Consider the following 22,024-nt stretch of genomic DNA (forward strand, 5'->3'; position numbering starts at 1 on the left):
CCTCTCCGAATCTCCAGTCCCAGCCTCTCCCTGCTGAGTTTGTGATCTAACCTTTGCCTTGTATGGCTCTTGTCCAGTCTTCATTCAAATCAAGCAGATTGGTCTCAATAGGGAGGTGAAGGTCAGTCTACCCTGAAAGCTCTGATATCCCCTGCTATCAGTTCTGGTAGCTGACCACATGCTAACCAATTGGAAGGAGCACGTGGAGAGAATGGCCTGCTTGGGCCATGCATGGAACATTTAGCTCTGAAGCTGTACTGTGTAAAGCTTCAGCTGGATCTTTTAGCTCTGCAGCTCTGTCATGCTTCTATTCATATGCACACTGATATTTTTTTCCAGAGACTTGGCCAAATCTGAGTGGATAATACTGGTGATAAGAAAAGGCATGTCACGTAAGCATAGTTTGAATTCATGCTTCAAATCATGAAGCCACTGTAGCTTCTTGCTGAGACAGTTGTAAAACTTTAACACGGCAGGACTTCTTTTCGTTGTAGTTTTCTGGGTTTTTTTTCTTTAACTTGTTTTTGGAAATGACTAGTGCATTTTCCAAGAATCTTCCCAATAATTCAGTGTGAGATGGGCACTCAGCGTGGTAAATTTCTGCCACAGTAGCCGATATCGTATATTTGCATGAGCAAAACTCTTGTGTTTTGGGAAATGCCTAGCAAACGTAATAATAGGGGATTTTTCTGGCTCCATAAATTACATAAATGTGTCGCCTCTCGTTTCCTCCCTCAAAGCCTTCCTTTGGGAGATTGAATGTAATGCTTTTTCTATTAGTATCTAGGTACAAACTGCAATTTTTAGTTAGTTTTTGTGGATAGGAGGAATTTGAGAGCAGTAGAACATAGAATAGTTGAAATAGGGGTGACTGCATATGTGCAAAGCAGCTACAATTAAATACGTGGTCAAGAAAAGGCAAATGTGCAGTGACCCTCTCTTCTGAGAGTTTAAAATACTTTTATGTCTTTCTCACCTTATTCTAGAATCTGCTTCCCAATTACCAGCACCACAAAATGTGACAATTGATTCACATAACTTTTATAACTTACTGAGATGGGCTCCTGTTCAAGTAGAGAAAGGTCCAGTGTTCTATACAGTCCAGTATAAAACGTGAGTAAATAATTCTTGTATACTGAATTGATTTCATTCTAATAGAAAAGTAGCCAAATAACAGAATCTAAAAATGAATTAAGTATGGATATGAGAAATAGAGGTGCACTGATACATTGGTCTTGTATCAAATTGGCACAATAAAAGGAAAATTGACATTATCAGCAGTTGGCTTTTTTTGGTTGATGTGGCCGATAATGTCGCCGATCAATGCCATGTGCATGTATGCGGCTGCAGTGCAGCCCACAGGCACCCAGGAGTGCAGCCTGGCAGCATGGAGAGCGCCGTCCAGCTGGTAAATCTGTTGTGGGGGAAGAAAGGGGCAAGGTAGGGGTGGACCAAGGCCCCCGTGATGAGGAAGGGAGTGGGGCAGGAGCAGGGGCAGGCACTGCACAGCTGGGGTGGGGTGCAGGATGGAGCTGCAATCAGCTCATCTGGGGGTCACAGGGAGGGCGGCATGGCTCTGGCTGCTGCACGTACCCCAGGAGGGCATAGAGGGGTATGTGCCCCCCAGATCTGCATGCAGGGCAATGGGGACGTGGGCAGTGCCAGGCTCTTCCCCAGGGGTAGGGTTTGGGCAGGTGGTGGCAGCACTAGGAAAGGAGGCTGTGGGGGTGGAGCTACAGCCATCCCAGAATTCGCCATAGCCCCCCTCCCAGTGTTGCCATCACCCACCCCAGGGGCAGCCTGGTCCAGTGCAGATTCAGGGGCACATACCCCCAATGGCTCCCTCAGGTTGTGTGCAGTGGTGGGAGCTGCCCCCCCCATGCCTCGCAGGGAAGCTGTGGTTCCATCTGCACCACGCCCTGACTGTGCAGTGCCTGCCCCTGCTCCAGCACCAGCCCCAGCCCCATTCCCTCTCTCACTTCAGGGGCCTCGATCTGCCCCCACCATGCCCCTTCTTTCCCCGTCCCTCCCCTCAACAGACTTACCAGCCACACACTGCTCTCCAAGCTGCCAGGCTACATATCAGCAATCAAATCTATATCAGTCAATATGGCTCATTAAAAATCAGCCATCAGTAGTAGCCCAAAAAATCTCTATCAGTGCACCCCAATGAGAAATGTGGGTTTTACTAAAAAGAGACTTCCATGTTTGTTTAGAAAAAATAGTGATTAAGAAGTTCTTTTGACTGTGGTCTTCATTAAACAAGAAAAAGAAAGAAATCCCCTTTTCTTCCCAACTGTTTCACCCCCTTTGTTCTCAGTCAGTTCTGACACTGTTCCTTTTGAATCCCATAATCATTTATATGAAGGATTTCCTGGTTTATTCTAAACTTCTGTAGAATTGCAGGGTTTGACCATATTCCTGTTGTGCACACATACACATGAAACATAAAATAAGTGTTTCAATTTGCTCAACTACAAATGTGTGAGCGCCCACCCCTCCAGGACATAAAAGATGATAGTCATGGCCAGGAATGATTGCCTTGTCTGATGGGAAATGGTCAGCATACCTTTACTACTTAAACATTAAATTTCCTTTATTTTGAGAAGAGTCCCAGGTGTTAAGAGAAGGCAGTTTGCAATGTAAAACTTCAAGAGTTGTATAAAATGCTAGTTCTTTAGAAATTTGCTGGCTGTGATGGATATTTCAGAATTAGTTTTCTGCCAGTTGTACTAAAGATAACAGCAAGGAGAGTAATTTGGCATTAATTTTTTCTCTCTTTTGTATTGCAGGCAGTCCTATGACAAGTGGGGTGAAATTAACTGTACGCATATTGCAGAGACTAAATGCAATTTCACAAGTACAGAAATCCAGAGCCACTGGATAACTTTTTTCCGTGTTAGAAGTGAGCTAGGAGACATGCAGTCTGACTGGGTGGAAACAAATGCTTTTATGGCAGTGAAAGACAGTAAGAATTCTTTATGATCTCAGCATCTCTCCTAGGGTAAATCTCTGAAAAGCGTGGTGATTTTCTGCTTAGTTTTATTGCTTGCTTGACTACATATTTTGTACAGTGGAAGTCAAATGACAGGCCTTGCTGGGTCATGATTCTGCTTTTAAAATCTGCATGCTTAATGGCAACAAGAAAGTGGTGCGGATATAGGGACCTAGTGGAATTTTGACGCTTAATTTCAGAGCAGAATGGACAAACAGGACCCAGCAGTCAAACTGTTTTGAATGTCACGTAAACAGGAAGTTTTCTTTGTTTTCTAGCATACACAGGTCTCATCAGAACCTGAACCTGTCTGTATTTTCCTGGGGTTTTTGAACAAAGGAAACTCCTCCATTGCAAATAATGACTTTGTCTGTCCAAGTTTGCCTAGGAGTGTGCCTACTTCTCCCCACATCTTGGTGTCAAAGGGAGAGAGAGGCTGCAATTGGATTTAGACAGACTACAGAAGTGGGTGGATGGTAATAGGATGGGCTTCAATGTAGATAAATGCAGGGTACTGCACCTGGGGAAAAGTAACCCACAGTATACATTCGAGTGGGGAAGCTCCCCCCTTGTGAGCACAGAGGTGGAAAGGGATCTTGGAGCCATTATTGACTCCAAGAAGAACATGAGCCGCCAATGCCAGACTGCAGCCAGCAAAGCCAACTGCACTTTGTCATGCATCCAAAGATGCATCTCAGGCAGGTCCAGAGAGGTGATACTCACCTTCTACGCGACATTGGTCCGGCCTCAATTGGAGTACTGCGTCCAGTTCTGGGCACCGCACTTTAAGAAGGATGTGGCCTGCCTTGAGAGGGTTCAGAGGAGGGCCACCCACTTGGCTGGAGGGCAACAGGGTAGGCCCTATGAGGAGAGGCTGAGTGACCTGAACCTGTTCAGCCTCAGCAAGTGGAGGCTGAGGGGGGATTTGGTGGCTGCCTACCAACTCGTTAGGGGAGATCAGCAGCAAATAGGAAGGGTCCTATTCCCCCCAGCAGCACCTGGGGTGATGAGGAACAATGGCCAGAAGCTGCTGGAGAATAGGTTCAGGTTAGAGATTAGGAGGCACTACTATTTCACTGTTAGGGTAGCTCGGATCTGGAACCAACTTCCTAGGGAAGTGGTCCTCGCTCCTACCCTGGGTAAATTCAAAAAAGAGGTTGGATGAACACCTGTCTGGGGTTGTGCGATCCCAGCATGTGCTCCAACTAGTGGCGGGGGGTTAGACTAGATGATCTATTCAGGTCCCTTCTGTCCCCTAACTACTATGAAACCATGAATACCAGGGGTTTGGCTAGTGTCCCTGGAATCGGGGCAGATTTCCAGTTGGGTCTCCTTCCACCATGGAGCATTAGACAGTCCTTGCTGCATCAGCCTTCACCTCTGTTTCCTTCTTCCCCAAAAAGAGGAAAAGAAAGCAAAAGCTCTTAGCACCTGTAGAGCGTAAGGTGCTCAGGCACGGGGGAACTTTGTAGTACAGCTGGCTTTGGAGTGCTGCTCACTGACACTCAGAGTCACTTTTGTACTGCAGACAGCTCCATATGGTGGTGCTTAGTGTGGTACCTACTAGGGCTGTGTGAAATTTTGCTGGCCATTTCGTTTCGACATTGTTTCGACTAATTTCGAGGCGCAATCTAGTGCAGGGGGTGGGCAAGCAGCCCAGCTGAGCTGACTCCTGGAGCTCCACACAATCTAGCGCTGGGGATGGGGAGTCAGGCTAGCTGGGCTGACTCCCCATCCCCAGGAAGACGTTGAAACAGCCTTTCCATTTCAAGAGAACGGAATAACCATTTCGAATCAAAATGAAATTCGAAACAACGCTGTTCCGTCAGACTGTCAAAACTCAAGGCAAAATGGAACGGTGCTGTTTCACACAGCCCTAGTACCTACCACTCTATGGAGCCGCTTGTTTGGTAATGGTATGAGAGAAACTATTAGTTGAAAAGACTGATACTTAGTGCATTCTAGCTGGAAAAGTCAAAGTGGTCAAAATGTAAAGCAAGCTCCATTTGAGGAAGGAAGCTGAAAGATAATGGGGAAGTGACTGGCCTGAGCTCGTGCAGCAATTCAGTAATAGAGGCAGGAATAGCAATAGCATGCAACTTTTATAGACCAGTTTTTTGAATAGATCTTAAAGGATGGCCACTTCATGATTGTCTTTTTACACAAGGAGGAACTGAGGCATGGACATGGATATGGGTTGCTTATGCTTCAGCAGAAATGAATGCAGGTCCATGTTTCACTGTTCAGCATGTTGTATTACCCCACACTTCCTTGCTCTGAACACATGCAGGATGTGGTATTTTGAACAAAGAATTGAAATTAGGATTGCTTTGGCTAGACCAGTGGTTCTCAAGCTTTCCAGACTAAAGCTTTTTTGACTCAGAAAATGCCAGCTCTTAGCTTTCAGTCGTTCCTTGACTAAGAAAACTAAGAGCAATTCTTCTGTTGCAGAGAACTCAGAAAGACCACAACAGGGCAGAATGTTTTTGACACTGCAGATTTCTATTTGAAATCTCTGGATTTATCCTGTTAACTGTGTAGGTGTTTGCACACCTAATATTGCATGGCAGCCTGCAACACCCTTCAAAGGATCTCCTAGCATCCCAGGGTGCTGCATCACCCTGGTTGAGAATCACTGGGCTAGACTATGCAAAAGCCACGATTAACTAACAAAGAGGTCTTACTACATCCTGATAACCTCTCTCTTTCTGGAAAAGGTGGATAGGAAGTGGTACCTTGTATTATTGAAATTCACTAAAGAAACAAATTGAAAGAAATATTAATTATTGTGAATGTATTTGACTGTTTCAAAGAACTGGTTAAATACACCAGTTTTCTATAACAAGTCAGATCAAAGTTATGAGAGAACATGACATATTTACCTTTTTCTGTTCATTTTCAGCTATTGTGGGGCCTCCGACATTGAAAAGTGTGGATTCAAAATCTGATTCACTTCTCCTTAATTTCTTGCCACCTCTTAGGAATGTAAACTTTAAAGTTGAATACCACGTGCACTACTGGGAGAAATCAACAGATGTAAAAGTAAGAACTTTTTAAACTTTTTCCCTTCCTTGGTAAAATGGTAGAAAGGAGGGAAGAGAAGAAGGCTACACATTTGAAAGGAAATTAAAACAGTTTTATCCAAAATGTCCTTTGTGTTATGAATGGACTGGGGGCCTGATGCTAGTCTACCTATATAGATATGTGAAAAAATGTTAACCTGCATACTTTTGTAACATGCCATTGCTTTAGCATTATGACCAAGTCACCAAAAGCAATGGGAACAAGAATGACTCACCTCCCTTTTGTATTAACTATTTTTCAGGAATTTGAGCAGAGTAGAATCAGATCACACTTATATACAATACACAGAGTACCATCTGGTTCAGGGAGTAGAGTTTCCAAAAGTGAAGCTTTAAATGGGGGATCAGCAACCCCTGGCACGTGTGGCACGCAAAGGCATTTTGCTTGGCCACATGCACCTTGGGGCAGATGATGGAGAAGGGGCTGGGGCTGCACTGCCACAACAAGAATTAGGCCCCTCGTGGCTCCCCCACCATCTGCCTAGAGGTGCACGTGCACCCACTGCGCAACCAGCTGAGCCAGGGCTCTGTGTACCGTCGTGCAGCTGTTTGTAGCCTTCCCACCACTTGCTATGAGCAGCCTAGGATCCATGGCAGGGGGCTTACCCAGAGCTCAGGCTGGGGCTGTGGCAGGCCGCTGGGAAGGTGCATGCAGCTGCACCAGGATCTGTGGAATCCCAGCCTGGCTTGTTGTTGACAGCAGGTGCATGCACACCTGGAGTGGACAGCGGGGGAGCTGCAAGGGGCCTAATCCTTGTTGTGGCAGCACAGCCTGGGCCCTTTCCTTGCTGTCTGCCCTGAAGTGTGCATGCACCCACCACTGACAGAAAGCCAGGTCGGGGCTCCACAGACACCAGTGCAGCTGCTTGCAGCCTTCTGACTGCCTGCCACAGCCAGCCCAGGCTCTGGGCAGTCCCCAGCTGCATGTCATGGAGCCCAGGCTGCTGGCGGCAGGGAGGCTGCAAGCAACTACACTGGGGTCTGCAGAGGTACATGCACACTTCTGGGCTGACAGTGGAGAAGGGGCTTGAGCTGCACTGCCACAATGTTTGAGCCCCTCATGGATCCCCCACCATCTGCCCCCTGGTACACCAGCATCCTGCAAGTAGAAGTTGCACTCTGCCCAAAAACACTGCTGACCCCTGCCTTTAAATTATTTTTTTCAAAAGTCATGAAAACATAAGCTTCATTCAAAGTCAGTAGGCTTTGGGTTATCGCTAAGGGGATTGGAAATGGGATTTGGATTACTAAATCACTTCAGGGCTTCTGAAAGCTTAACACAAGAGCTTTAAGATGTTTGTGTATGCTGTGGATTTCAGTAACTGGCCTCCTAGGCTGCGTCCAGACGTGCATGGATGTTTGGTTTCCCGGAAATAACTAGTGCTGGTGGACCTTGTGCCACCACTAGTTGTCCCCAGGGAACACCCACGTTGCATGTGCTCTGGTGTATGGCAGGTTACCCCAGGTGGGGTAGGGGAGACTGGGGCCAGCATCAGGCTGGCCCCAGCAGCCTGTACTGGGGGCCTGGGGCTGCAGCTGCTGCTTCTGCCATGTGGAGCTTGGCTGGCAATGGAGTACAGCTCTGGCTGGCGAGGCTGCTCCTTTGGGCAGCACATGCTGCCGCTGTGTGCCACTCCACTTTTTGTCAGAGTGCTTTTTGATCCTGGATACCCAGGGATCAAAAAAATCCTCCACACTGCTCCTTTGCAGCACTGAGAACAGCTGAAGATGCAGTTTGTGGTGCCGCAGATGTGCAGGTTGGGTGCAAAGCTGCTGTCAGCTCTGATTTGTTTAACATCAGGAAAAAATGTGCTCTTCACAGTTCCTGGATAATATAATTGTGTTAGCCCAGCTCAGAAACTAGTATTTTTCAAATGGCAGATTTGTTTTGTTTTGACGGGCTTATTTTTTGGTGGTGTTTGTCCAACCCTAGCTTCTCCTAAAGCCCTTGGCTGCAGGAAATAGCACAGAAGTATTGCAGAATACTACAGAAGGTCCTATGGATATTACAGGTGCACTGAATTCTTGTGTTAATCTACATGTATGTGCAATTTGCATAAGTATGTCTCTAGTAGTCTAGTTTAAATATCCATATTTTAATTCACGGAAGTTGAACATTTCCATTCAAGGAAATGAGCATTCAGATTATTATGCTGCTTCTGCTCTGACACATTTTCAGAATGAAGATTTACACAGTAAGACCACAAACATTGTAACAGAAACTCTTGATTTCAGTGTTTCAGATTTCAGGTTGATAGAGTTAAAGAAAATGTTTAAATGTGTTATAGAGATAATATCTACATTTTATTTTACTGTGTCTCCTTTACAGAAAACAATTATAACCCTCAATACACTGGTCAAACTTAAAAATCTGAGGCAATTGACAGAGTATTGTTTTCAAATACAAGCAGCTGTCGAGAGTTCATTAAGGCCTTACAACTGTGGATTACTAAGCAACACCTCTTGTCACCAAACTACAATGAGCGGTATAATTATTACTTCATAAAGAACCATTTGATCTTCTGCACAGTTAAATTGGTATAAAATATGAGCCTTATGTGGGATGACTGATTTATTACATGCCTGGACACACGGTTTATTTACAGCAGTGCAGTTGAGAGCAGTTTTGTATGGGGATCTGGAGTAGACGGGCAAGCAACTATCCTGGACCAGCTACCAGGTGTAGGTGGCTAATTGCAGCAACTTACCAGTAGATGGCAGGGGAGCAAGCATTGAACTGTTTTGTGAGCAAATGGCTGGCCCACAGATAAACTGTGGATATGCAACTCCTGCAGCAGTTTATTACCCGGGTGGAGCTGGGGTGGTGCACATTTGACAGCTCAGAGGTGATATGGTGTGCTCCTGTCAGATTCCAATGAATCTGTGAATTCTGCTAAATACCTTGTCACAAGGACCTAAAAGGAAGGTTACACTGGTGTGTTTTACCCCTTTTTCCAGAGGTAATTCCACAACAGGTTTGAGTAAGTTACCCTGGGGTAAGGCTGCATGGTGTGTTTCTACTTTTCAGCAGCTCAATAAAGCAGGGTTAAATAACTCGATCATCTGGTTTTCTTTTGCCTTATCCCATCCCTTCCCTTCCCTTGTATTTAGGTACCCAAAATAGATTTTTATGAGCTGTTAAAGTATGTTTCTTTCCATAAAGGCATAAGGCATAATGGATGTACTTAGGCCTTCCAAAGGAAAACTGATTATAGGTCATTCCTCTTCTCACCTTGGGGTCAGATTTGGTAGGGCATCAGCCTTTGGTGTTGCTGGAACTCTCTCAGAGCTCTGTTACGACTCTCATCTGCTCTTCCCCTTGTGCCTTATTGCTCACTTCTGTAGAGAACTGGTGTGAGAGAACTGTGAAGAGGAAGATCATTTGAGAAACATGATATTTTGTGCTATCCCTCCTGGGATCACAGGGGTGGCTGGACTGTTTAAATCTGGCTTGTCAGCATCTGAGCTTAAGCCTGTTTTAGACCATTTGCAAGCCTTGTGTAAATGAAGCCTGCTTGTCAGTTATAAATTATGAAGGCGTTGATACAACAAGGAGCTGAGCATTTAGCACTGTTTTTAGAAATACTTGTATATGTCTTGAACTTTAAGAATTTGAGCAATGCCACTGACGTCAATGAGACAAGCAGATGCCTAGCTTTAAGTGCTGGGGATAGAGTGCTTCTCAAAATCACTGCTAGCATGATCAAGACTCAAAACAGCAATCTGAATTAATCGGTATTCTAGCCACCTTGCTGACTCAGTTGGCATAGAAGAGAGGAGATAAAGAATTTAATGAGAATGGTGCCTAATTTGACTTCTGTCCTCTAGAGGTATTTGTCTGGGTCAGCACAGAAGCAGGTTAGCAGGAACTGAAGATGAAACTGGCCTTGTGTCATGCTGCTAAATAAGAGTTAAGCCTTCAAGGCTGTCATTTTGGTATTGATTTGCTTTAAAAAAATGGAACAATAGAGTTTTCAAAGGCAAATGCACTAACTGTTTAAATTCCAGGGGTGGCTGGACTGTTTAAATCTGGCTCGTCAAACCAATCTGGGTTTGGATTTTGGCCTGTACATTTTTACTGACTGACTTAATGATAATTCTCAATTTTATCTTCAAAATGTTAAGTATAATATGTAGCTGAAAGTTTTTGTTAGTCTCCCCAACCATTTCTGTTAGTCGTGTTCCTTGCAACTTTTCTTACTCCCCATTTCATGTAGGAATAGCCTCTAACGTTCTCTTATATTTTTGTGTCTGGGACTCCAGGCTTGAAATCCTTAGTTCTAGGAAGTATTAATTTCCTTTTTGTCAGGTATCCAGGTTATAGCCGTATTGGTCTGGAGGAAAAAGCCATCAGGACTTGTGGTAGAAGTGATATATTTTTCTGTATACTTCAAGTGGCAGAAGCTCACTACAGTTTAAAGAAATAATGTTCTAGTTGATGGAGTTTTACTGTAGTGCAGTCTATAAAATGTTAGTTGGTTATACAAGTATTATATTCTAATAACTTTAATAAGAAATATACCAAGACTCTATTCCAAGAGAATAGAATTGGCTTTGATATTTATGCTACCTGCTTATTCTTTTTTTTTTCCCCTCTCTTTTCAGATGGGACGAAAGCTGGATATATTCTGCTAATATTTCTAGTCACAATTTTTGTGGTGGTCGGTGTAGTCATGGGGTTTTTTTATTTAGGGAATTTTAATGAATTAATTAAAGCATGGTCACAGCCATCTTTAAAAATCCCATCACATTTTGAAGAGGTATGTGTGTGTTTGTTTTTCTACTTACCAAGGAGCAGCGTGATTGGAATAAGCATTAGTTAGACTAGTTAAGGGTTCATAGAAGCCTTTGCCTTTTGTATTACCTCCAGTCTCTGTTAAATTCATTGTAATGTTTTATGTAGGTAGGCTACTCCAGTTTACTTCCTGTTATGTAAGCAGAGATAACAAGAGATTCCAGCTAAGCAGAAGATATTGTCATGTTCCTTGTTATGAAACTGAGGTCATATGATAAAGGGAGATTCATTTGATTTAATCACTTCTCTTTTTTTGGGTATATTTTCTGGAGATGTGAGAATGTATGGCAGGTGTTGCACTAATGATAGGTTATATTAACTGAAATTATAGACCACATGGAATGCAGGTGTACCCAGATCATTCGAGAATTAAACATCAAAGTCTAGGAGGGTCAGAAGGGATGGAAAAACATCTCTGTGGGATCTTTGTGCTTCTTGCAATTTAGATGTTTTAAAGAAGCATGTGATTTTCTATTTTCCCCCAGCAGCGCTTTGTTTTTTCCTAAACACTCTTGTTTCAGTCATGTTCCTCTTCCTCTTTTCAACTTTTAAACAGGAAGTGATTCTTTTTATTCAAAGGTCTTGGTCACAAAGTCCTTGTGAAAGACATTAATAATTGCACTGGGTAACATCTCCTCTGTTAAATGTGCAGGCATTTGCTGACATGTTTAAAGTTTCCGTCATCACACCAGTCCCTTGAATTAAGCTGCTTTTGTAAGTTGGGAACTGGAAGTGGACTTGGGAGACTTCACACCACATTATTCTATCTGTGCTTCAGTTCCCCACCTCACTGGGGCTTTGTGAAGGTACAGACATGTAAAATTTCTAAGTGTGGTTATTAGGGAAAATAGGAAGGGGCATACAAGGACCTCTTGGAACCAGTGTTGTCTGTGAAGTAGTGTAAGAAGTTCATTTGTCTCCCTAATGCTTATTCTTCATTAAAGTTCATACTCACCAGTGAAAACCCATGACTTCCACTGGACAACAAATATCAGGGAACAGCTGAACTCTTAAAAAGCACTGAGCCAACTCTCAGGCAAATAGCACAGAAAATGATAGGTAAATATTTTCCAAGATGGGCTAACTGGCCTATAGCTGTTCCTCTTCTGACACCTCTGATGTATGAAGAGCTTGTCATAAAGGAAGTGGCCAAAGTTGGTGCATGTAAACTTGCTTGGTATTTCATCTGTATTCATCTTTAGGTTTGCATGGCTCCTTTTTAACAGCAAACTCTAAGCTTTCAACGTCTGATTTCCAGGAAATGGATATGATGCCGTTTTATTTTTTAACATACCAAAGGAAAATGGGAAATTTGATTTTTTTTAAATCTAAAATTCATTAAAGCATATATGTATATGAGATCTTTCTATCTTTAAAATCCATCTCTAAAAATGAATATGATCGGGTACGGCACAGTAAGAGAGAAAGGAGAAAATAACCATAACTGGTTCTTTGTCCCTGTTCTGTATATATAATTACAACTATATTTAATGTGGAAATCAACTAAAAAAAATTTGTGATGCTGTAACTTGTGATAGGCAATATTTTAGCATCTGGTTTTCCTTCCAACTGATTGGTAGCATTTGGGGGGGTGTTGGAGGGGACAGGGCTCTGGGAGAGTTAGGTACCCTCAGTTGCTATCAAACTGTGTCCAAGATTGCCAGGGGCAGGAAGGCAAGAAGTGCGTTCTTAGATGGACAAATCTATAACAATATGCTTATTCTGTCTGTCCAGAGCGCTCCTGTTGTTTCACTAAGCATTGTGATTGGCTGCTGAATCTAACCAAATTTTGACTAGGCTGCCACCTTGCCCTTTTAAGAGCAGATGAGTTTCCAAGACAATCGGGGGGGGGGGAGGCACTACTTGTGACTGCAGCACCAGGTGAAGCAGCTTGTAGGGCGGGGAGGAGGGTGCCAGTCACTGCTGAGGGGTAGGAGGGAGGTGGAGCTGGCACTGGCACATCTGCCAGGAGAGGAAGGTGGGGGTGGGAGCCACAGTGCACAGGCAGGAGCTTGCATGCTTCAGAAGCAGCGGTACCTGTTGCCCTGAGCAGTGGCAGGCAGGCGCTGTTGCCTGGCAGATTCATGGCTCATAGGGTGCTGTGCTGACAGGGGCAGGCTGGGCTGCAGAAGCCAGTGCTGTGGAGGAGCCAGGCATGGGGCTGCTTCTGGATGGGGAGCTTCACAGCAGCACCGCCCTCATGCTGTCCCTTACATGTAGTGTGAGGGGAGGGGTCCCTCTGCAGGCATGGTGGAGAGTGAGGAGGGGACAGTGGGGATGAGTCTATCCCTAGCTGCAGATCCCTGCTGCAACCCGCACCACCATGCCTGCAGAGGGACCTACCCCCTCCCACACTAACGTCGCACGTGAGGGGTGATATGAGGGTGGCGCTGCTGGGAAGCCCCCGGCCCAGGGATAGCCCTGCACCTGGCTCCTCTGCAGCGCTTGTCCCTGCAGTCTGGCCTGGTGTGGCCCTATCGGCATAGCGCCCCAGGAGCTATGAGCCATGAAGCAGTAGTACCTGCCTGCCGCCACTCAGGGCACCTGGTGCCATTGCTTCTGGAGCTCACAAGCTCCTTTGAGGGGGGAGTGAGGGGCCCAAGCAGGTCCAGGGAGAACAATGCTATTATAATACTATAATAGAAGATATTCCTAAGCCTGTGTTAACACATGGACAGCTTTATGTAGCCTTTTTGAGGATTAGAAGTTTTGATTCCATTAAAGTATTCAGTCAAAGGATAACTAAAAATCCTGCATTTAAAGAAATATTGTTGCAATAAAAATTTAAATCGCAAATGTTTTGCGGGTTTCAGCTAGTAGAGTGAGAGAGAGAGGATTTTATAATGGCAACTACTCAATGATCTTAACAAGGGGCAATGCTAGCAGCCCTGCCCATGTTCCTAAACTATGTATTGAAAGATTAGTCTATTAGAAACTTTGTTCTTCATAGAGAGTTTGAACTCATTCCTGTTCTTGTTGGTTTTTCCCCCCAGGATTTAAATGATCCTAACATGTCTGTTTCTGAGGACTGGGAAAATACTTGTGTTGAAGTAGAGCACTGGGACTCCTTGTCAGTTGTCTCCAGGGCAGAAGGAAGCTAAACGGAAGCCTGAACAGAAATACTCAAACAGCACATCCGCTTCAAGTCACTTACATTATTTTACACTGTGGCTGATGTGTTTGCACCAGGACTACACAAAGGTATCAGCAGTGGCATTGTACTGATGCTATTTAAAGATGAAGGACAAAGTCAACTTAAATTGCACAAGATATGACACCCTGAAACCTGAGCCAAAGTGGCTTCTATATCGAATAATGTGAAGTGCTTTCTATAGGAGAGACTCTCTTTGGTTGTTTTTAAAGTCACAAATGTGAACTGAAAGCAAACACTAAGCATGAAAGTGATAAACATGATGATTGGAACAGAATGACTGGAAAATATTGCAGTAACAAGGTTACTTTCACATACATTTTTGTTGCTGATTTAGTCTGTCTGGACTATAACAATTTTTTTGAGGGTGTTAGCACTTTATGGTAGGATGTATAGTATGCTCTACAGTAGGGTTGGCAAGCCAGTCAGTTGACCAGGCACATATTGTTAACTGGCCAGCCAACTGAATGCATATTTTTGACCAAGGATTTTAACAGTTTTACCCAAAAAACCCCTACATTTGTTAGTAGTTTTCTTGACAGAAATACTATTTTGTTGACACATTTCTTAATGGAAAACTTGTGCTTTTTCTATGTATCATTTGGACCTGTTGGCAATTTTTAACCATTTTTGATCCATACTTGACCAGTCAATTGACCACTTTTTATTTGACTGGTCAGATACTCAACTGTACTCTATAGTAATTAAATGAATTATTGCACCATACCTGATTTATCTTGGCCATTGTTTTGTTAGCTCCATGCATAAAAATGTTTCTGGCTTAACACAAGCAATAAAGAAATGGTATATAAAATTTCAAGCATGTAAAAATTAACTTAAGTATGGTAGCCTGGATGTGATGGAAATAATATGCTTGGTAGAGTATCATGCTAAGAAAAAGTGTGTCAATAAAAGGTCAAGATCTGTATGATTTGAAGAAAAAGCAGAAGATACTTCACTTATAAGTATGAGAAGGGAGCTCATGACACATGCTGACAGGTTCATTTCTCCCCTAGTTCCTTGTGATGCTTTCACAAGTATGGCATTAATCTCTGCTCTAAAGAGGAGCTGTCTCTCTGCAAGTGTTGCATCTTTTAAGCTGAAGTGATACTCTGAAAGTTTTTTGGGGGGTGGGGGGATTAACCTTAATGAATGTGCCAATTGTAAATACTTTCCTAAACAGGAGACACTAAGACTGTCTATACATATGCTGGGGGGGGGGGTACATTTTAATTAGAGCAGCTCTCCAGGAACTGCTGTAATTAAAAACACTGTAGTGTCATATGTGGCATTCCTCCACACCTTTAAAAATGGCTGTGTGCTGCTTTAACTAAAGCTCATTCAGTGAGCTTTAGTTAAAGCACCCTATAGCCATTTTGAAATGCAAGAGGGGTTAATACATGTGCTCCAATGCATTCTAATAGGAACACTCTAGCATTGCCAGTGTCACATCTATAGCCCAAAAGAGATATTGGTTACCAGGACAGACCAGCAACAAGCAGTTAGCCAAGGTAAGTTTTAGCATGCATAAAGCAAGCTTTTCATTGTTCCTACTGTCTGCTGCCTGTAGGTAAATCCTATACTGAACTCATGTAAGTGTATACAGTGATTCTTAAAGCTTCTGTCCTGGTTGCTAGTGCCCCTGTGAGATTGAAGTTGTCTAAGGGATGAAGCACTGAAAAAAATCTTGACACCACTTTGTTGTACATACTACAAAACCAAGTTGTAGGATTTTTAACAGCAAGTTTTAGGGTATCTGTTGATTTGTCTCATTTTACAATATTTGTTATTTGCTACTGATAAACCAGTTAATAAATAATTTTCTTTGTGAAATGGTGTAATTGTTCACTTTCCCTTGAGTTTATGATTCAGTAAACCTAGGAAACATCTAAATTAGAGAGGACTTCAGTGATGACAACGAACAGAGATGCATGTGCAGGCAGCCGGTACTAGGAAGTTACTGTTCTAGAAAGTCTCAGTTTTCTTTTTCTGTCTCTTCATTTTCCTATTTGAGCACACAGTGGTTCCTAGCAGTTTAAAAGTTCTGGTATTGGGTTCTGGACTGTGCTAGCAGTTCTGATTGAATATGCCTCAGCTCAAAGGAGGAAGCAACACATTACTTTCCAAGCTTAATCACTTATTTTAAATGCTTGTTGAATTTACGGCTTTAAATGTTGAGATTAATTAATCTTAATTTATCCTCATAATCCTTAATAGCTGCTGGTATGGTAAAAGTCTTTTCTTACCCCACGAAAGATAGAGACTTAAATAAAGAAAGTCCTTGTTAATTTCTAGGTAAGAAGCCACACTCTCTATTTGTCTGACCAGGAAAAATACACTCCTAAGTGAAAGGTATCATGAGCACAAACCTGTGCTTTGCCCGCCCTCTTTAACTGAGAAAATACCTTCAATGAATGTTGATAGGAAACCTACACTGCCCCTGTCAGGGTTGGCCTACAATTTTCTGCATTTCATTTTCAGAATCTAAACCACCATGAAGACATGCTGACCCTTTCCTTCTCATGAACAGTTCTATTCCTAAAATAATTACAGGACTATCAACTGTATAGAAATTGCACACCAAAACAGTGACCAACACAATGTAACAAAACCTTAACTAAGTTGAGATCTGCTGTCAGACCTTTAAAACAAAAGTTTACGCTGGGGCATTTTTAAGCAGAATCTCAGCATTGTAATACTAGTGCTTCTTGCAATGGTAATGAATTCTAGGCCTAGTGAAAATGCATAAGAAGAGAATTTTAGCCAGTTTTTTTAATGAAATCATAAATTTCCCAAGCAGGAAGCAACTGTGACCACCTGAGAATACTGCTCCTGCCTTGGTTCAAAGTAATTTGCATCATCACAGAGCCTCACAAGAGAGCTGAGATGTTCCTTACCACATAAGACCTACCTCCCCAAAGAAGCTTTCCATCTGTTGACTTTTCTGTGAAATATGAACTTTCATTTCTACCCAGGAGAACTTTTACAACCTTTTCTCCAGTGCCTGATGAAGGGTGTTTGTGCCCAAATGCTTGCAATTAAAGAAACTTTTTTTACAAAAACCTTGTTGGTCTAATAAAAGATATCACCTCTACCATGAGCCCTGATTGAGAAAAGAAAGACATGTCAATCTTACTCATTTTACACGAGCATCTTCCTTGCATTGGGGAAGCTGGGCTGAAACATCAGTTGTTTTTTTTCCAGAGCTCCATCTCAATCATATGACTCAACTCCAAAGCAAGGACAGATGTAGGCAAGCAGCTGCTCTCTCTTCTAGGAAAACGTGGAGAGCACTTCCTCAAATCACCCTTATGTTAGCAATAGCCACAACTGTCGTGCAGAACAGACAGGGCCGAGTGAGTTGGCCACTGGAGCTGAACACACTGGAAAGATTTCTGCAGGACTGTCCCTGTGCCAGTATTCTATTCCATGTCTTCCTAGCTGGGGTGTATAAAAATCGCCACTTTGTTGTTCTACTCTTTTGCAACTGAAGTATAATTGAGAATTCTCTATTAGTCTACACACTTTCCACACTGAAGCTTTCTAGTAGCCCCTGGATGCAAACAGCAAGTCTTCTGCAATTCTGCTATGCTACCTACACTTTAAACAATATGTTTGAGAAGCCAAACAACATGGAAAATACCTTGCTTTAGTCTTTGTTCATAAGGAGTAAATCTGCCATATTTACAAGACAGATGCTGTTGTTTTAATTTGGTGGTGTTTACATCTTAAGAACACTTTACAGTCAAGGTAAGTCAAGAAATTTATTTCATTTTGAACTTACAATTACGCAAATCTGTACAGTACCACATTTAACACTGGTGAATGTAACAGATGTAACTCAGAATTTATGATGAAGAAATCAGGTTGGAAACAAGTCTAGGGATGGCACAGTTCTCAGCTACAGTGTTGCTTCATATTCTGTCCATTGGAAAGATTCCCAGAAAGGAACAGAGTGGAAAGAAGTTATATTACTAACAGAAAACAGTAGCCATAGATGTGGCTGTTTCTCACATTGTCTGGAAAGTTATATTAATACTATCTGTGTGGTGAGCTTGATATATAAAAGCCCTGAAGAAAACTAGTCTTAACTGACTCAAACACATAGAACTGGTAAGACAAGGATGTCAGATTTGTCACCAAAATTAGGAGAAGTACATAAACAAGATCAGCCCAAAGCTATAGAAACAGCAGATTCTCTCTTTTTGTGTTCCCCAGCTGGAACATCCTGGCTTTCAAATGGTGACAGATACATTTTATCTCTGTCCTTTCAAAACAGGCTCAGAGTCTAAGAAAGCCTCTCAAAGGGGAATTCTGCAAGAACAACTCAGCCTAAAGTCCCCATAGAAAACAGCTACCCTGCCATAGGCACATTAGCAATGCCATTTTTGCTCTATCCCTGAATGAACATGTGAGACTCTACAAAAGTCCTTGAGATACAGGCAACTGAATGACTAGGGTCCATTGTATCAGATTGCACCTGAAGAAAACTACATTGTTATAACTCCGGCATTTTGGTGCTCAGTCTTTCATCTACTCTTAGGTATTATGCAAGTGAACTGGCTTCAGATGAATTAAAATTTATTGTATAATGATAAACACAGCAATGTTACTCAGTGTTCCAGAAATTATACTAAACATTAGCATGAACACTTACAAGAACCATGCTGCCATTAAATGTATTGTGCTATAGTAACTGAGGATTAAAAACATTTGATTTGTCATGCATGGTCCCTTATATGGCCCTGTTGAAAATACGTCACCTTAAAAATTTAAAAGCTACTGTGATGCTTTTTCAAACCATTTATATGCATTTTTCTTAAAACCTTGCACTTAATCCAGTATCGTATCAAGACTTTATCCTCCAAATGTAAGCTCAGCTTAAAGACTCTGAAGCCCATATTAATGCATAGCTTGCAAGTCAGTTGCAGCCTTCCTGTGCATACAAAGTAATGGCCAGTTTTACAAGGCTTGACCCTGCCACCTCTTACTTGAGCAGTTCCACTGAAGTCTGCCTTACATGTGCAAGGGCTTGCAAGACAGAGTCTTAAAGTGGGAACGCAAGCCTGTATGTGAGTAGAAATAAACCTGCAGACTTCAACATTAAGAAAATGTAGCATTTACTAAGATATATACATACCAAGCCATGTAATATGTACATATTCACAATCTTGTTCCAGGAAAAAAGGGAAATCATTATAGAAACTTTCAAGAGGAGACTTTTTTTTTTTTTTTAAAGTCCTGGTTCATTCAGCTTCAAGAAAATGAGACCCAAAACCCCAAATGTGTAATGTAAAATCCATCAAAACAAAGAGATGTATAAACAGAATAATAAGGTGTGTGTGATTGAGGGGAGGGAGAGGTGGGCGGAGTGAACGCTTGCTCTGATTTTTCATCCCCATAACTCTTCTGTTCTTCCAAATTTGTAGATCAGAGTACTGCAAAAACAAAAAACAAAATAAAACCTTGTATTTAAATTTGCAAAGGTGACATTGAAACCTAGGATATTTTAAAGTCAAATTAAGTTTTGCACTTAATTTGGGAGGAAATGCAATGCAAACATTGCTGCTTTATCAGAGGGAGCTGGATTATACTTTAGCCAATTTCAGAATTGGTTTTTATATACGTTCCATTCACTGTGCATTCCTGGATAAATATGCTCTGGCTTTGTAGGGGAGTGGAAACCTCCAAAAGTATTGCTGCTCAACTATGAACTGGCCAAATTGGTAACCTAATACGTAATCTTGCATTAAAACAGCCATTATTCCAGAGAACTGAAGGGTAACAAATGTTATATAAAGATTGTAGAGACAATCAATGGAATTCTGGACCAGCCAGCCTCCCATTTGGACCCGACTGGAACAATTCGATATAGAATTTAACCACCACAGTTTCTATAAAGGAAAGTCTTCCAGGCTTGCAACTCTTGAACACAGCATGACACTCCTGGACAAAGGGGAACCAAATGACATTTCAGAATTCCAGTGTGCCTTTGACAAGGTTTTGCATAAGAAGCCACTAAAGAAATATTCACAAGTTAACAGAAAGTACTGTGTAAATCAAAACCTGGCTGGAGGAAAGAAAGCAAAAAATAGTAGAAAATAAGTCTTTCACCATCATGACAATTGACCAGTAACAGCAGGATGCCCCAAGATGCTGGACCAAGTCCAATGTTTAAATATATTATTAAAAATGCACTAGGGTGTAATCAGGCAGGCAGCCAAATTTGCAGCTCAATTATTTATCTTACTCAGGACTAGAAAATGATGAAGGACTTCAGAGAGAGCTAAGTAAAGTGAAGAAGCAACACTATTGAGCCTGAATTTTATCTGGCATGGAGTAATGAATGCCAGAGGGAAAAATTTAGACACTGCATAAGGGTTTCAAACTAACTAGCAACTCAGGAAAGAGCCCCATAGAGGGAATAACAAATCTCTTCTCAGGTAGCAGCTGCCAGCCAAAAAGAACCACATTGTTATTTATAGAATGAAGATGATAATGACTATGTAAATCAATCGTGCAACCTCCTCCAGAATACCATGTGCACTATTGGTCATCTTCTCTCACAACTGCAAGTGTAGAATCACAAGGGATCAGAAAACAGGTAATAAGATTCAATTATGTGGACTCAAAAGATTAGGACTGCTTGCTTCAGGAAGGAAGAGTGAAAAGGGATAATATATTCATAAAACAACTTTTTTTTTTAAGAGTGTGGACTGAGAACTTGCTGGTCTCCCAATGGCAAATGCTATACTCCTTGAATATTGGACCTACCTGATATCTAGCTAGCTGTATGCTACTGCAAAGAGTATATATAGGCAAATGGGAGGGCTGAAATGACTGGCCTTAGAAAGCCAGACATAGGGAAAACACAGTGGAATAGCAGTTTTAACTCGTGTAAAGCTACTGAAGGATAGTTTACTTGAGAGAGAGAAAAGAAAACTGATGGGTAACATTGACCACTAGTGATGTCATAAATATCGGTAAGGGGAAACTTGGGTAAAACAAATGCTTTGGGGAAGGTTGGTAAGAGGTTCCAGTGAAGTGTGCAGGGGGGTACTAAAGATTCCCTCCTCATCTCAGTCTTACTTATAAAGATGCCCAAAGATATCTCACCATGTGCTCCAGGGTGGAGCGAGGGTGCTTCAGTGACTCCAAGAACCACTCTAATTAAAGTGCCTGCAGAGTCACGTGTATTTAGCATCCCAAGCTTCAAAATGGTGCCAGGGCATTTTAACTAAAGCTTGTTCGACGAGCTTTAGTTAAAAGCACCCCCGCCATGATTTTGAAGCGTGGGGATGCTGAATACATGACACAGAGGCTGCTGGACCGTGTTCAGATCAAATGTCCGGCACGTGTATCGGTGTCGCTTAATGTTAATAGCCAGTGAAGTCATAAGGACTTACAGGTGTAGGAGTGCATTTCTGTTATATAAAAGCGCAAGAAAACAACTGCCAACATTGAATAGAATTAGATCTGGCAAAGACAATTAAGAGAGTTTGCCTGTATTAAGAGAACAGGGAAAGAAGTGGTGGTGTTATGCAGTGAGGAGAGATAGACTTAAGTAATCAGGATATGACCCTGAAACTGAATGAATAATACTCCTCAGTTTTCAATAAGAAAAAAAAATTATGTGGAAAATAGACAGAAACAGGATGGCAAATAAAAATTAGAGGTGCAGAAATGGAAGTTACCACAACTAAAGGAAAAGGAAAAGGCTCAGGCTCAAAAGCAAAATGCACTCAAGTCAAGGGCAGGGAGAAACAGGTTAATCTCATCCTTAAAGTACTGAAGTTACAGGTCTGCTAGCAAGGATCTTTGATTATATAGTGCCACACCAACTAGACTAAGCAGAGAACAACAAAGTGTCTTGCCTGCACTTAAGGGGAAAAATTTAGAGGCAATAAGAAGCCTAGTAGTATATAAGGATTTAGAACAACTTTTGAAGGAAAAAAAATATTTGATAACATAGAGGAAAATAGAAAAATGGGAAGAAGTGC

General features: G+C 42.2%; 2 protein-coding genes across 3 annotated transcripts in view; one reads left to right on the plus strand and one right to left on the minus strand.

Moving 5' to 3' along the window:
* The first annotated feature begins 369 nt into the window (after positions 1–369).
* IFNGR2 (interferon gamma receptor 2 (interferon gamma transducer 1)) lies at positions 370–14,527 on the plus strand. The gene is made up of 7 exons (XM_019528840.1): positions 370–392; positions 987–1,113; positions 2,793–2,968; positions 5,898–6,037; positions 8,408–8,564; positions 10,684–10,838; positions 13,867–14,527. The coding sequence occupies exons 1-7, from the start codon at positions 386–388 to the stop codon at positions 13,972–13,974; spliced, it is 870 nt and encodes a 289-aa protein (XP_019384385.1). The 5' UTR covers positions 370–385; the 3' UTR covers positions 13,975–14,527.
* A 3,244-nt stretch (positions 14,528–17,771) lies between these two features.
* The window catches only part of TMEM50B (transmembrane protein 50B), a 22,148-nt gene continuing 17,895 nt past the window's right edge, over positions 17,772–22,024 (minus strand). For both annotated transcript variants that reach the window (XM_019528841.1, XM_019528843.1), the window contains exon 7: positions 17,772–19,462. In XM_019528841.1, coding sequence (XP_019384386.1) covers positions 19,417–19,462 — 46 coding nt within the window. In that variant the 3' untranslated portion in view covers positions 17,772–19,416. The remainder of the gene's footprint in view (positions 19,463–22,024) is intronic.

This window comes from Crocodylus porosus, unplaced genomic scaffold (genome assembly GCF_001723895.1).
Source record: "Crocodylus porosus isolate Cpor-Errol unplaced genomic scaffold, CroPor_comp1, whole genome shotgun sequence".
Lineage (NCBI taxonomy): Eukaryota > Metazoa > Chordata > Crocodylia > Crocodylidae > Crocodylus > Crocodylus porosus.